Below are 15,797 nucleotides of genomic sequence, written 5' to 3' on the forward strand. Positions count from 1 at the left end.
TAATTATAAAATAGCATTTTAATATTAAATAAAATAAGATTTAATATTATTATAATTAAATTTCCACTATTTCTTTAATATTAAAGTAAAAAAGTAAAATAAAAGGAAAATCAATATAAAAATATTTTAAATTTTACTTAATAAATTATTATTATATTAAAGGACTTTAAATCCTAATTTTAAAAAAGAATAATAATTTATTACAATAATATATTAAATTTATTAAACTATATTTTAATTATAATATATTTTTTTTAAATTATTAGTACGTTTTAAAGACTTAGTAAATAAACTTTAAATATTTATTAAAATTTACAAAATAATAAAAAAATAAAATAATTTATAATAAATAATAATAATAATAATAATAATAATAATAATAATAATAATAATAATAATAATAATAATAATAATAATAATAATAATAATAATAATTATATTTATTACATTAATTAAAAATATTATTATATTAATAAAAAGAGTAAATATAATATAAAATAGTTTTTTAAAATATGGAAATAACGATATTAAGTATATAAAAAAAAATATTAATTTATTAAATATTTAAAATATAATTGAAAAAAAGTTAAAAAAAAATGGGAAATTAAATAAAGCCCTTTTAAAAAAAATTATATAACGTTTTTAACAAATTATAAAAGCATTAAAAATCTAAACTTAAAGTCCAAATATAAAAGGAACGAAATAACTTAATTAATATTAAACTTTAATAAAAATAATAATTTATATATAATTATTATATATTTATTTAATTAAACATTTTATTACCGAATTATTACTTATTTTCCCGCAAATAACCCGAAATCCGACACAATTTTTATATTAAATTAATATATAAAAAATATTTTTTAAAAGATTATGTTAAATATAAAAGTAACTTAAATATTTATAATAAAAAAGGGTTAATGTTTAATTTTTATTAAAATATATTTAAATAAATAATTAAAAATAAATAATATTTGCATTAAAAAATTAATATCTGATTTAATAATAAATTATTTATTAAATTACTTAACATAATTATTATAAATATCTTTTTTAATAAAATAAACTTTTACGTTATAAAATTAAATATTTTATTCTTATTATTATTAAAAATATAAACTAATTAAAAATATACTTTAATAATATTATTAATTAATTAATATGTAAAAATAGTATAATATTTAATATTAAAAAAAATAAGAACATCTGTAATTTTAACTTAAAAATATTATTTATTTTATAAAAACAAAATTTTAATAATTATATATCCAATTTAACTATTTATTAATTAATAAATTATATAACCTTTTAAATAAAATTAATTATAATATTAATATAAATAATTTTAAAAAAATTAATAAATTTTATTATTATTATTAAATAAAAAGTAAAACCTTTTAACAATTTAAGTTTATTTTAAAAAGTTTAAATATAAAATTTAATTATAAACTAATTATTAATATTATATATTTAAATAAATAACCGGTCTTATATATTATTAATATAATTATAAGTTTTTAAATAATATAATTTATAAAAAATATTATTATTAAAAAAATATAAAAAATATTAAAAAAATGTTAAATTAACATTTATTTTAACCTTTTTAATATTATTTCTTATAACGCGAGCATAAACTTTAATAACCTTAAATTCCGGAATAAAGTATAAATAATAAATATTACTTATTATTAAGTATTAATAAAAGCTTATTAATTTATTAAAAAAATTAAAAAATATTATAATTTTATTTATAAAGTATATAAAATTATTATTAATAAATTTAAAAACTTTAATTTAAAAGTATTATATTTTTAAATAACTATTAAAATAATTAATAATATTATTAATTTAAATAATTTTATTTTAACTTTTTTAATTTTTAATATTTATTTAAAAATTAATATAAATTTACCATTTATTATTACATAAACTTAAAAAAATTAAATTATAATATTTTATTTATAATATTTTAAATACTTATAATAATTTTAATATTAAAGTAACTTCTTTCATATTTCTTTTTATTAATAATAAAATATTCATTTATAAAAAAAAACAATTAAAAAAACCTTATAAAATTATCGTAATTATTAATAAAAACGTTATTATTATTTTAAATATATTAAGCAAAATATTCACCTTTTAAAATTTACATATTAAACTTTATATTTAATTTAAAAAAACTTAATTTTATTAAAAGAAATTAAAATTAAATTACCTAAACTTACATTTAACCTTTATAATTATTAACTTATATATTAATATTAAAAAACGGAATAACTTTAATTTAACACTTTAACTTTAAACGAATAAAAAAATAATTACATTAAGAAAACTATATAAAACATTAAATATAAATATTAATAAATACGAAGTTAAAAACAATCGCTAATAAAGTAATAACAGGTAAAATAAATAACAATAAAGTAAAACTGGTATATTAATAATGTTTAAAGAAAGAAAAATTTATTTAAGGCTAATTAATAGTGTGATATCCTTTTATATAATAATAATGGGTACATTGTTCTTTTTTCCAATATCGGTAATAAAGTGCTTACATGTTAATATTACACAATTATTAATAAAAAAACTAAATGTTTTATTTTAAAAAAAAGCATTTTTTAACTTAAAATATATAATATAATAATACATTAAAAAGTAATAATATTTAAATTATAAATAATCCATAAAATTAAAAGTAAAAATATTTCCGCGCTTTATAAAAAATCACGCTTAATAATTTAAAAATATAATAATTCTAATAAAGTTTTTTTTATAATATATACACTTACTATTTAAAGAACTAATTAATAATTAATTTTAATTTTAATTTTTATATATTTATTAATTAAATTAAAAAACTAATATTATTAAATGTAAAATTCTTAAATATAATTAAATGATTTGTAAAATAAAAAGCTTAAAAAGCATATATTTCCTTTATATATTAGCTTAAAACTGCTTTTAATTATTTAATAATAATTTAATATTTTAACCTTAATTTTAAAAAAATTAAATAATAATTAAATAATTAAATATATAAATTTAATTATATTAATTTAAATCTTTAAAATTTATAATTATATATATTTATTAATAAATTATTTATAAATAATAAAAACCTTAACTTTTAAATTAATTATATTATTATTTTAAGTAATAAAAAATTTATTACTTAAAATAATAAACTTTAAATTATTAAAAATATTATTTATAATATATTTATTAATAAAATTTATAAAATAATTTAAGGTTTTAATATTAATTTTATTATTTATCATTTTATTAACACTATATTAAAACATTTTTTATTTTTAAAAACTTTTTTTATTTTATATATTAATTTTTTTTCTTTTTACTAATACTTAATACAAATAAGTAATATTAATAAAAAGAAATTAATAATTAATTTAATAACCTTAAGGTAATTATATAAAAACTAGGAAATAAATAATATTCATTAAATATATAAAATTTATAATTTAAATTAATAATTAATAAATTTTAAAAATAAATAATTAATTATATAAAAATATTTAATAATTATGTAAAATCACTTAAAATTACTTAAATTATTATTTTTTATAAAGTTATTTTAAAATTTATTTATATTATAAAATATAAAAACCTTATTTTAAGCTTAAATATAATTTTTTTAATTATTAATTTATAATAATAATATTAGTTTATTTAATATATATTATTATAATTAAATATATATAAATAATATTTTTTTATTTTTTTATTATATAAATATATTTAATTTTATTATTACATAAATAATTTATAAATTTTTCTTATTTATATTTATAAAATTTTAAATAAATATTATAAATATTTTTTAATTAAATTATAAAGTTAAAATATTTTTTTATAATATTAAAAAATTTATATTAACATTATAAATATTAAATATAAAAAAGTTTTAATTTTTTATTTAATATTAATTTTTTATTATTTAAAAACTTTATATAAAACTTTTAATGATAATATATTTTATATTAAATAATAAAGTAAAAGCTTTTTAAAAATAAATAATAAATAATTTAAAAAAATAATTAACTATTTAAAAAAGTATTTATAATATCAAAAATACGGGTAATAATAATTATAATATATAAAATTATATTAATTATAATATTAAAATATTTTATATTTATTTAATATTATATAATTTTTTTATTAATTTAATTAAATTTAAACATTTTAATAAAATAAATTTATTTTTATAAAAAAATTACATATATTAAAAAGTTTATAAATTAATTTAAAAAAAAGCTTTTTACTAAAAAAAATAAACCTTTATAAAATGTGATATATATTACTTAATTGCTTGTATGGTGGAAAAAGGTATAAGTGTTAGTTTTTTTTGCCGGTTTTTTAAAAAAGTGAGTTTAAAAGTAATTACTACTAAACTCCCATTACTATTGAAATAGCAATTCTCAACTTATAAGGCTTAAGCTGCTAAAGCTCCGTGACCCCACTATCGCATGCGGAACCGGCCGGTTTATACATACCTGTATGCAGTACTGGTTTATATGCAAGTCGTACAAGATAATTACCTAACCTACCTAGTATTATCCAAAAAGTAATTTAATTAACTGGAGCATCTTCCTTCCTATACCAGAAATTGTCATATCCCATAAAGTCGCGATGCCCTCCGAAATCACCGCCTCAACGGGTGGTCTTACCCCAGACCAACTCGCCGCCTTCTGGCGCGACGGGTATCTCATCATCCCCGATGCCCTACCCCCCACAACCGTCAGAGCCCTCCTAGATGAGACACATCAGCTCCTTGACGAATTCGCGCTGTCTGAACACCCTATGACGCGGTTCAGCACAGGCGAGAAGTCCGCTCATGTTGGCGACGAGTACTTCCTGACGTCAGGTGACAAACTGCGCTTCTTCTTCGAGGAGGACGCTTTCGACGACGCGGGCAACTTAACCAAACCCAAGTCGCGCGCGATTAACAAGATCGGGCACGGATTGCATGCGTTATCGCCACCCTTCGCCGCATTGCTTGATCCGGCGCTGAACCCGGACTTGCTGGGCGCCGGAACGAGTGTGGGCAGTGTAGCAGCGGGCCGCAAGGAGAGCCATCCGGCAGCAATTGCGCGGGCGCTTGGGTTTAAAGACCCGCGATGTTTGCAGAGTATGGTGATCTGCAAACAGCCAGAGATCGGAGGCGCGGTGCCGCCGCACCAGGACAGCACGTTCCTGTACACGGAACCGCCAAGCGCTGTGGGGTTCTGGTACGCTCTTGAAGATGCAACCGTCGAAAACGGGTGCCTTAGTTTCCTACCAGGAAGCCACCGGTGGGCGCCTGTGCGGCAGCGGTTCGTGCGTGCCCAGGGCGGCGGTACAGAATTTGTGGATAATGATGGGACAAGGTTTCCGCCGGGGGAGGAATATGGAGAGAAAGATGGACAGAGCGAAGATGGGGAGTATAAGATGGGCGAGGTAAAGGCTGGTTCGTTAGTGCTGATACATGGAAACTTACTGCACAAGAGCGAGAAGAATTTGAGTCCAAAGGGGCGTATTATTTATACGTTCCATGTCATTGAGAGAGAAGACACGAAATATGACGAGAGAAACTGGCTTCAACCGCCGGCAGATGGCTTCACGCGGCTATACAGAGAATAATCGAGATGAAATTGTACTGCATTGAGTAGATTTCATGAAACGACGGGCTTGCGTTGGTACTGGAGTGTATTAACAAGCCCGCTATCTTGCTCAACTAGCTTCCCGTTGGTGTTGCTTACCGCATTAAAGAGTAAGTAACTCGATAACATATCGTTGGTCAACTCTCCAAAGAAGGTATCAAAGGCGATGGGCTATATCTAACCCATAATCACCAAATAACTCAAGTACCTCATAAATCCGAGCTTTGTGATAATATATCTACTAGAACTAGGGTGGAGCGTTGACCATAGCTTTGGACAATTGATAATCACATCGCATTTCACATTTCTACCTAATGTAGCAAAGCAAACTGCAAGTGCCATTCGCATCGCATTTTCTATTGATTAGAGGTCAAGAAGCCCCCTTAGGTACATACAGTCGAGTTGTCCGCTCGCCACAGGACGAGACAAATAAGAAAAGAAAAAAAAAAAAATTGCAAAGCCAGTAAGCTAAGCCGGAGGGTTCCCTACGTTACCGTGTCGTTGCTCGACCACCGGACAGACCCCTATTTCTCTATCTGCAAAAGCCCAAGGCGGCCAACATTATATCCTCGAGTGGTTGCCGTTGATTTGCGATACCGTAATAAAATGAGTTATGTAATGAGTACAGGCGAAATGACTGATCTGAGTAAGGGTTAAAAGTCATTTGCAAAATTCGCAAGCAATGAAGAAAGAAGGCTGCTTGCAAGAATGTGTGTCGGCAATGAGAATTCATCCTTTCCAATGTGGTGATTTTTTGTTTCGTCAGATTTCATCCACTCGTTAGCTCGTGAAAGCTTGCCTTGGACTTTCTCTTGTTCCTAATCAAGCACCACCGCGACGAATAAGTAGATCGTGGAACATCTCGGTCCTTTCTTAGCGTTGCTAACGGCCATAAGGATGGAAACCCCGGCTGCCGCCTCGTCCTCCGCCGCGATAGTTTGCACCGGGTTTACCAGCATTTTTGGGACCTTTAGGTGCGTCAGCCGGCGGAGCATGGTTGGGATCGGCCGGAGTCGGACTCTGTTGATGTACGCCCCTGTTTCGGTGGAAACCTCCACGGCCACCTTGGTTGAAATTGGGCTGGGGCACGTCGTCATACATACCCTCCCACGAGGTAGGGTCTGCGCCGCCCATATTGTTACCGTAGCCTTGATTATAGCCCCCTCGGCCTCCACGTCGACCCCCGCCGCCGCGAGGCGCAAACATCTGCTGTTGATTACTGAAGTCGTTGAATCCTTGTTGACTTCCGTCACCTTGACCCTGACCTTGGCCAGCACCTCCATTGCCCATCATCTGGTTCTGCATTTGCTGCTGCATCTGCTGCATGAGAGCCGGGTTCATACTGGCCATGGCTGCCATCGGGTTGTTTTGGCCGCTCTGATTGCCACCTTGGGCCATCTGTTGCTGAAGTTGTTGCATCTGCTGCATTTGCATCATCTGCATCATGGCAGGGTTCACAGCCCCCATTCCCATGCCTCGGTTCATGACCATTTGCTGTTGCATCAGAATGTATTGTTGCATGCGCTGCATATATTGGGCCATAACTTGGGGTGTCATGCCTCCTTGACCCATCTGGCTGGCCATCTGGGTCTGCGGGCTACCCTGGTCATCCATACCGCCTTTCCTGAATTTGTTGCGTCTCGTGGCCTCTTCTTCTTCGCGCATGTTGCCTCGGGGTTGTGCCTTTTTGACCTCGATGGGCTTGCCATGGATTTCGAGATGGGTACTGAGACAAGCTTCAACACCTGCCTCACTCTCAAACGTGACGAATCCAAAGCCTCTCGGGCGGCCGGTATCCTTGTCCATCATCAGGGTAGCGTCAACAACTCGGCCGAACTGGGCAAAATAGTCCTTGAATTCCGGCTCGGTGGTTTCCTGGCTGACACCACCAACAAAGATCTTGCTGGTCTTCTCCTGTTCATCTCGGGGGATAGCTCGTTTCGGATCAATCTAGATTTCTAATTAGTATTCACATGTCGAAAACAAAATTTCTCCCTTTGAAATTAGTGAGTCTTACAATCTTCCCATCTAAGAAGTGCTCTTTGACCATAACAATGTTCACAGTCTTAGGATCCTTGAAGGTCAGGAATCCGAACCCTCGCGATCGGCCCGTAGCACCATCTCTCATCACTGTACATTCTGTCACCTCGCCGAACTGGGAGAAATAATCGCGAAGTGATTCTAGTAGTAACGTCAGCATCATAGGTCGAAAAGAGGCAAGTTCGTGGATGACTTACGGTCAGTTGTTTCCCAATTCAGACCACCGATAAACATCTTCCTAAAGAAACAGAGTAGTTAGTACTGATTACACCGAGAATAATTACGAAATATGAAAGTGCATTCGCCCGAATGCCGAAAACAAGTCAGTATATGCTAGCTTTGAGCGAACGTAATTGCCGCTTGGCAAACATACTGAGCTTCTATTCGGCTTGCCATGAGTCTTGATAGCCGAGCCTTTAACTTTTGGTTGGGTTGGTTTATATATTTAGTTGCCTGGTCGGAAATTTGGGCGATAGGTGCATCTTTGTCTAAAAGCTGGCCACTAGCTTCAGGCTCTTGGTAATCAGAGTTGAATGGGATGTAGTCCTCCTCTTTAGCCTTAGAAGTGTCCATAGTGGCTGGCTGGTGTGGTATACATCAAGTCTGGGGGAGTTCAGATGAAGTAATGAATGATGCATGGGCCAGTGGTGGAATCTCTGATAATCTCTGATAACCTGAGAAGCAAGTCCTAGATAGCACTGCTTGACAGAAAGTAGAACAAGGCAGGTGATGTCTGAAATGTCGAATATTTTGTTCTCGTCTCTTTGCTATCGTCAAGCTAGGACATAACTTCGAGCGCTATTCGCTGCCAATTCTCTTGTTACAGCCTTCCAGAGCAAAATGTCCCTCTTTGAAGCTTTATGAGCCTATTCCTGACGAGTGGCTACGGAAGGCAGTAAGTGTTTTCTGTACTGACTATGGTCGAACTTTTTATCGCTGGCTTTTCTCTTTAAAAAGGTAGCGTGATTCCTCCTTAGGATTCCTCCTTATGTCTTCAGCCACTACTTCTTTCCCGCGATGCACCTCTTGAAATCCGGGCGACTGGCGTGTTTCCCTCTGGCTATTTATCTGAATATTGCCCGACTTGGCAAGTCCATTACTAGATTTTCCCTTCGGAGACAGCTAGCGAGATAGAAACCAGTTCTCTTGCCCACCAACGCCCCCCTCCCCTTGGCTAAAAAGCGCCGGGATACTTAAACACATATCCTTTTGATTGTCAAGTGTCAAATAGGGAGTGATTTCTCCCAAATTAACCGTTCAAAGCAACACAACATGCTTTATACGTTGCTCTGATTTGGGTTTCAGACATGGGCGAAAGGCAATAAGACTCGTTTAGAGCCACGCGACTAACAGAAATAAACAAATCTAGACAAATCTACTTACCCATCCTCCTTAGCACTGGCACCTCTGGCAGTATGGTATGCGGAAGCCGAGTCATCTTGTTGAGGCTGCGCAGCAGTGACGGCACCACTCGGGCCGTTGCCTAAGTTGAAATCCACATCATCGTCATCCTCGTAGTTCTCGTCTTGATATTCTTCGCCATAGCCGTTCTCTTCGGTTGTATAAGCCACTTCGTTATGCGTCTGATCCATCTCGTACTGGCTAGGTGTCTCTATGGACTGCTGAGGGTTGGAAGGAGTGGGAGTGGGAACTGGAGCGGTAGAAACTTGTGCTGCCGGAGCTGCCGCAGCGGCTGTTGTAGCCGTGGCAGCGGTAGCGGCAGCGGACGGCGGCGCGGCGGCAGCATCGTTATCGTCGTACCTGAGAAGAATCAGCACGTCTGTTACACGTGTATATCGGTTGATAGAAGGGTGCCAAATATAGCATGATTTTAGCACGGCAACATAGGTTCACCATACAGATCAGCGAAGAGGTCATCCTCAAAGTTTTCCGTTTCGGCCATTTTGGAAAGCTTTGTTGACTTAAGTTTCTAGACGCGATTGCAAAAATCTCAGAAGTCGCGAAGCGGTGGTAAATCAACTTGGATTCGATCGACCTAAACGATGGAACCAGAAGATTAGGAATGCGAATCTAGCTCAATCGATCGGCCATATAGTCCCCCTTAATAATAAAAAGGAGAAGAAAGAAGAAGTATTATTATGTAGCTTGGTTAGAAAACAAAGTCAGTGTCAAGGAAGGGTAAGTGGAAGAATTGTGAGGAGTTGTCGACGGGAAAGAATTGCAGCCTCCTAGTTAGAAATGAATGAATGTCCACCGTGAGAAGGGTCTTTGGGGGCCAATGGGAGACGCGAAACAGGCGGCAGGCAAACTCCAATTTTAAGTTAGCGTTCCACTGGGGTGTCAGGGTTGTTCGATAATGATGCACAGACCATCCCATGGTACCTTGTACCTGTACATAGTACATACTAGGTAGTACCTATGTCTTACCTTTAGTAAGTATTGATGCTACTATGTAGAGCTGGAGCTGTGGCTTCCCAGCTGGCAACATTATCTGGCAACCGGGCATTATCGAGGGGCATTATTGTTTAGGTACGTTAGGTAGGTAGGTACCTACATTATGCTTGCCTCAACATGTACGTTTACATACCTGCCTACCTACTACCTACCTAGTATACCTATGTCTTTATGATAGCGCACCTCTTATTTCCTCAAAATCTCAACAAGGTGAACTACACCAACCTGTAACAACAATGCGGCTGTGATCTTTTCGTAGAACAATCTCCTTTACCATGTTTTCGTCCTCGGGAAGCGGCAAGAAGCCGCCGTCCCAACAGGTAAGCTCTCCGAGGTCAACAACACTTGGAGAAACGCTGGTTTTAATTGACAATGACGTAGGAAATGATTCAAGTCGGTGAGTGCTGCAGCTTTGATATTGCTAGATACTGTCTCAATGCGCTCGCATAGCGCTCGCATTAACCTGAAAGAGACCAATTTACTGACTTGTGTCTCTCTACTTGACAGACAGGTCAGAGTAGGTTACACGTCGCCTTCTTTTGTTGCCGAATTGTTGCCTCGCCGGGTATTTGCTAAGCTCCAACCAGGTCGGCTTCGCCATTCTGGCGTGTCCAGAGAGAAGGTGCCGCGAAGAAGACAGGACGGGATCCTAATCTAGTTGTAGGAGCTTCTTACTCCCACGCCGACATGCTCAAGTTCGATAATTTGTACGTTCCCGGGGTTTCTCTCTTTGTGCGGCCTTCCGCTAACACCTACCGCTCTATATCAGAAACCTCTCTGGCTCTTCATCCCGGCCGAGATCACCCCCAACCTCCTCGTCGCAGAGAACTCGAGCAAGTGACGTAACTTCGCCGCCGCCGAAGTCTTCATCCGGCCTATCATCGCCTCCGTTGAAGTCTTATTTTCATTTCTTGTCGAATACGAATCAGGATTGGGATGTTGGAGACCCCGAAGTACCAAACGGAGAAGATATGCTGGGATATGAAGATGACGATGGGGATGACTTTGGTCTTCCAAGCTTGTCGAGCATGCAGCGACGCAGCCGACGAGCGGCAGCAGCTCAGACCAGCAGCTCTTCACAAATTCAATCAGCACCTTTAGAAAGGGCAGCCAACCTTCCCCATAGGCGTTATTCAAATAGTGCCGACATAGCTATAGAGCGGCCAACACCGACGTACCCAATGCCTAAGAAGAGCGAAGGGAAGATTCTTAGACCACAATACAAGGATATACTGAAAGGTAACCTCCACTCGCTCCTTTTAGCATCGTTCCGATGGCTAAGATTACCTAGATCCGGCCAATGCTCTACATCTTATCGATCACCCCACAGCCCCAGCCAATGCGACGCCGAAGGAAATCGACGCCATTAATTCCCGTATAACGAAGATCAACAAGTTCAAAAAAATCCTTCAAGCTAGTACTATACCATTAATAGATCTTCGGGCTTTAGCATGGAGTGGTGTACCCGAAGAAGTCCGGGCTATGACATGGCAACTCCTGCTAAGTTATTTGCCGACTAGCAGTGAACGACGTGTTGCGACGCTGGAACGGAAGCGTAAAGAATATCTCGACGGAGTACGTCAGGCTTTCGAACGAGGAGGCAACCATCCTGCTTCCGGCGGTCGATCTAGGGGTCTTGATGAAGCAATATGGCATCAAATTAGCATTGATGTTCCTAGGACAAACCCCCATATTGAACTTTACAGCTACGAGGCGACGCAGCGATCCCTAGAACGGATACTATATGTTTGGGCAATTCGGCATCCCGCAAGCGGCTACGTGCAGGGAATTAACGATCTAGTGACTCCTTTCTGGCAAGTTTTTCTGGGCGCTTACATCACGGATTGTAATATCGAAAGTGGCATGGACCCAGGTCAATTGCCCAAGGCTGTGCTCGATGCGGTGGAAGCCGACTCTTTTTGGTGTTTAACAAAGTTGCTCGACGGAATCCAGGATCATTACATCGTCGCCCAGCCTGGTATTCAACGGCAAGTTGCTGCGCTTCGGGATCTTACCGCTAGGATCGATGAAGGACTGGCAAAGCACCTTGAAAATGAGAATGTCGAGTTTATTCAGTTTAGTTTCCGCTGGATGAATTGTCTTCTGATGAGGGAAATAAGCGTACGAAATACCATTCGGATGTGGGATACATATCTAGTATGTCTTCGCGTCCTAATTAAACAAGGACTTACTAACTACTTACATTTAGGCCGAAGAACAAGGCTTTTCAGAATTCCATTTATATGTCTGCGCAGCCTTCCTAGTTAAATGGTCTTCCAAACTGGTCAAAATGGATTTCCAGGAAATCATGATGTTTCTACAGGCATTGCCTACCCGGGACTGGACCGAGAAAGATATAGAACTCTTGCTCAGCGAAGCCTATATCTGGCAAAGCCTTTTCAAGAATTCTTCTGCTCATTTGCGAGGAGGTCCCAGTCGAGCTCCGACCAACCTACAATTATAGTAGAACATGCATTGCTGTGCACGATAACACGCATTGGTGCTCCAACTGGGCATGTTATTGTCGGCCCCTTCAAGGCTCAAGAGAAATGCGCCCTGCCTCTCAATAATCAAGGCTTGATTAAGCCCGGAGTTGAAAGATACGTACTAGCTGAAAATTAGACTCGGCTGGTAGAAGCACATACGAGTTAGAATATCCCATAACAGAGTCATAGCTTCCAGGGAATGAAACAAAGCTTGCTTGAAACACTTGGAGTTATCAGATTCCCAACGTTTGAATCAAAAGCGAGTCTGCGGTTGTCGAGTGTTGAAGCGCTCTATTGGGGTTCCTGGTCCTTGACTTCTTCCCTTTGAAGCGAGATCGTTTGTGCTTTCGGGTTCTACGATCATGATGACAGGTGACTATAGATGCTTATCACGATGTTAGATCAAAGCTACGAGAAACCAATGAATTAGCCGACCATATATGTACTTAATATGAGAAGGCATCTTGAATCAACAAAATATGACCCCGATAAGAGCCCGCATAGGTCAAACACCCCTTTCTGGGCTGGTAATAAGTTCCAATGGCTTGAGGGGTTTGTTTGGTCGAATAGGTTGGCGATAAAGTATACGACAAAATTCAGGTCAATAGAATATTGTTAATATTCTCTGATAATTCTAGGTGGTGCTAATCCGGACTATGGTTTCGAGAAAGGAGGAAGACGGGAATGGCTGACTAGGTGCCTGATATTACCGACGCAGTTGGCCTCATGCTATCAATGCTTCTACAGCCCCGTACGGTCTTGTCGCCACGCCTTCGATCCTAACATGGTCAAGCACCTCCCTCTTCGACGTCATCGGCAGCGCCGCAACCCACCTCCGAAAGCCTTCGAGGAAAGCATCCGCTGTGGCCCGGTCCGACGGGTCGACTGGATCTTGGTTAAGGCTTATCTGACGCATGTGAGCGCCGGCTAGCGAGGCGCCATGCGCCCAGGAGTTCTGCTCGCCAATTACGTTCGTGTCGCCAACCAACGGCTTAATGCACCCCTTACACCCGTGTACCAGCACGTCCCGCGGCAGCCTTGGCTCTGTCGTGCTCGGCCGCCCCAACCCGACTCCGTCCAACCCGCTTGCCAGCGCGTCAACCATAGCCCCTACGGTTCGGACCCCTCCTGTTATAAAGCACCGCGTGCGCCTAACGTGCGGTACGATGAGCTCCGCGAACTCGATGAAAAAAGCTTCTCGTCGCCGCGTGCTTTCCTTCTTGTGATGCCACGCCGGCGCCTCGTACGTGCCCCCGCTAAGTTCGATTAGATCGAACCCGTGCGTTTCGAGGAGCCGCACTAGCGCCGTGGCTTCGAGCTGCGCGAACCCGGAATCCTGGAACTCGACGCTGTTGATCTTGATGCCGAGTAGGAAGGCAGGGCTCGTGGCGTCGCGGATCCCGTCCGCGATCTCGGTGATCAGACGCGCGCGGTTCTCAAGAGCGCCACCATATACGTCCGTGCGCAGGTTTGTAGTCGGCGAAAGGAATTGCGCAAACAAGTACCCGTGCGCGGCGTGCAGCTGTATACCCGAGAATCCCGCGCGCTCGAGGTATACGGCTGCGTGGATGAAAGACGCTTTTATGTCGCGTATCTCGTCCGCCGACGCTGCGTGGGGCTTGCCGTAGCGGAACATGGCGCCGTACCCTTTTGTTAGTTGTACGTCTGATGCTGACACGGGGTTGAGCTGATGTTCTTCCGCGGTCTGGCGTCCTGGGTGGTTGAGTTGGCCTAGGAACACGGCGCCGCCGCGTCTGCCGGCCTCGGCAAGTTTTTTATAGGCTTCGAAGCGTGGACCGGAAAAGGGGTTATCGGGTGTGATGATCATGTTCCCTGGAGCTTCGAGGTGCGTCGTGTCAACGATTATGTTACCCGTTACGATGGTACCCCAGCCGCCGTCGCTCCAATGTCCGTAGAGGTTGCATAGTCGCACCGTGGGGATGCCACTTGCGCTCATGTCGTCTGGGTCCCAGGTCGCCATGCGCTCGGTCATGGCAACTTTCATGAAGCGGTTGGGGGCGACCGCGGTGGAGAAAGGGAATACGAGGGGCACGCCCAAGGGTGCTGGGTCGACGTCTCGGCCTGGGTAGCGGGTCGGCATCATGATATACTTAGCTCACGGGTTTTAAGATTTTGAATGCGTCTGCTTAAGATGTAAAGTAAATTTGTTGTAGACGACAGTTATTACGATAGTAGAATAGGAGCATCGTGTTGTCGTTACAGTTGAATCGCTTGGGGCCAAGTGTCCCTTATTCCGTGAACCCGGAACTGCCTGAATGCACTCCCGGACTCCCTTTCGGCAATATGTATTCTTGGGCGCGACTCTGCATTTTGCGGGGAGGAAATCTAGGTACTTACTTACCTGGTATATTATTGAATGACGTTCAGCTTTGGGAGTACATGCTTCCTTATTACTTACCTAGGTACTATTTTATTAAACTACCTACCTATTATACTGGTTTGAGAGGAGTGTGATATATGCCAAGTTATATTACAAGTACCTTAGGTAGGTATATAATGGTCTTAGATATGATAAATATATCATAATTGGAATAAAGCTAGCTATAGTTCAACACCAATCTTTTTAATATAATTGGAACAGCAGTATATCATGTAAAGTCTACACTACGTCAACTATAAGCCTGGGATTCCAATTAGTATAGATAGGTACTATACCAAAGGCGCACATATATGGATAAATAGTATCCAATAGAAAGTGAGGCAACGTGAACTTGCTTCACGAACAGCTTCCTTTTACGGAATGGGTAGTGATCGTGATTGGCCTCCTCGTTGCTACTGTAGTATACTTATAGATAATGACTCGTTTCCTTCGGACCCGTCGTAGACAGACTAGGATATTCAAAAGGCCGGTCTCTTTTTATGTAGCTATTTTATAGTTGCTTCTGCTTGCCGAATTCGAAGGCTATAAACATCAGAGTCACCTTTGATGTGGAGAATCGGCTCTACATAGTAGTCTTCTAACTTAACTTAGGAATTCCGTCAAGGCCGAAGGGCGGAGAAGGTAAATACGCGGGAGCTACTTGATAACAACGGATCATGAGATACTATGAGGCGAGTCCGATCCGAAGCATGGCAACGCTAAAGGCTACATGCGTGATGTGATGCTTGAAGTGTTCGAAATCAAGGAGTCTTGTAAGCTAAGGTCTTAGGTCTTAGTCATGCGTAC

General features: G+C 37.7%; 5 protein-coding genes across 5 annotated transcripts; 2 read left to right on the forward strand and 3 right to left on the reverse strand.

Moving 5' to 3' along the window:
* The first annotated feature begins 4,421 nt into the window (after window positions 1-4,421).
* F4812DRAFT_445106 (phytanoyl-CoA dioxygenase) lies at window positions 4,422-5,994 on the forward strand. Its single transcript, XM_047935554.1, has one exon. The coding sequence runs from the start codon at window positions 4,660-4,662 to the stop codon at window positions 5,647-5,649; it is 990 nt and encodes a 329-aa protein (XP_047786264.1). The 5' UTR covers window positions 4,422-4,659; the 3' UTR covers window positions 5,650-5,994.
* Window positions 5,995-6,284: 290 nt separating this feature from the next.
* On the reverse strand, window positions 6,285-8,515 carry F4812DRAFT_228350 (RNA-binding domain-containing protein). The gene is made up of 3 exons (XM_047930509.1): window positions 7,907-8,515; window positions 7,687-7,850; window positions 6,285-7,619 (listed from the first exon to the last, which is right to left on the reverse strand). The coding sequence occupies exons 1-3, from the start codon at window positions 7,941-7,943 to the stop codon at window positions 6,552-6,554; spliced, it is 1,269 nt and encodes a 422-aa protein (XP_047786265.1). The 5' UTR covers window positions 7,944-8,515; the 3' UTR covers window positions 6,285-6,551.
* F4812DRAFT_228349 (uncharacterized protein) lies at window positions 8,516-9,942 on the reverse strand. The gene is made up of 2 exons (XM_047930508.1): window positions 9,569-9,942; window positions 8,516-9,470 (listed from the first exon to the last, which is right to left on the reverse strand). Exons 1-2 carry the CDS (start codon window positions 9,610-9,612, stop codon window positions 9,089-9,091), a joined length of 426 nt encoding a protein of 141 aa, XP_047786266.1. The 5' UTR covers window positions 9,613-9,942; the 3' UTR covers window positions 8,516-9,088.
* A 234-nt stretch (window positions 9,943-10,176) lies between these two features.
* On the forward strand, window positions 10,177-12,825 carry F4812DRAFT_228463 (RabGAP/TBC). Its single transcript, XM_047930510.1, has 5 exons — window positions 10,177-10,521; window positions 10,632-10,831; window positions 10,894-11,363; window positions 11,416-12,281; window positions 12,334-12,825. Exons 2-5 carry the CDS (start codon window positions 10,812-10,814, stop codon window positions 12,586-12,588), a joined length of 1,611 nt encoding a protein of 536 aa, XP_047786267.1. The 5' UTR covers window positions 10,177-10,521; window positions 10,632-10,811; the 3' UTR covers window positions 12,589-12,825.
* A 509-nt stretch (window positions 12,826-13,334) lies between these two features.
* Window positions 13,335-14,711, reverse strand: F4812DRAFT_453289 (NADH oxidase; the record flags this gene model as incomplete). The annotated part of the gene is made up of 2 exons (XM_047936458.1): window positions 13,335-13,389; window positions 13,444-14,711. 2 exons carry the CDS (start codon window positions 14,709-14,711, stop codon window positions 13,335-13,337), a joined length of 1,323 nt encoding a protein of 440 aa, XP_047786268.1.
* Between the last annotated feature and the right edge of the window lie 1,086 nt (window positions 14,712-15,797).

Source organism: Daldinia caldariorum (genome assembly GCF_022478825.1).
Source record: "Daldinia caldariorum strain CBS 122874 unplaced genomic scaffold F4812scaffold_23, whole genome shotgun sequence".
In the NCBI taxonomy this organism is placed as follows: domain Eukaryota; kingdom Fungi; phylum Ascomycota; class Sordariomycetes; order Xylariales; family Hypoxylaceae; genus Daldinia; species Daldinia caldariorum.

Coding starts and splice junctions, on each gene's coding strand:
- F4812DRAFT_445106 (XM_047935554.1), top strand. CDS start 4,660: ATGCCCTCCGAAATCACCGCCTCAACGGGTGGTCTTACCCCAGACCAA.
- F4812DRAFT_228350 (XM_047930509.1), bottom strand. CDS start 7,943: ATGTTTATCGGTGGTCTGAATTGGGAAACAACTGACC. Junction 7,851..7,906: donor GAATTGGGAAACAACTGACC/GTAAGTCATCCA, acceptor CGTTACTACTAG/AATCACTTCGCGATTATTTC. Junction 7,620..7,686: donor ACTTCTTAGATGGGAAGATT/GTAAGACTCACT, acceptor TTAGAAATCTAG/ATTGATCCGAAACGAGCTAT.
- F4812DRAFT_228349 (XM_047930508.1), bottom strand. CDS start 9,612: ATGGCCGAAACGGAAAACTTTGAGGATGACCTCTTCGCTGATCT. Junction 9,471..9,568: donor GATGACCTCTTCGCTGATCT/GTATGGTGAACC, acceptor GATTCTTCTCAG/GTACGACGATAACGATGCTG.
- F4812DRAFT_228463 (XM_047930510.1), top strand. CDS start 10,812: ATGCTCAAGTTCGATAATTT. Junction 11,364..11,415: donor ATACAAGGATATACTGAAAG/GTAACCTCCACT, acceptor AAGATTACCTAG/ATCCGGCCAATGCTCTACAT. Junction 12,282..12,333: donor GGATGTGGGATACATATCTA/GTATGTCTTCGC, acceptor ACTTACATTTAG/GCCGAAGAACAAGGCTTTTC.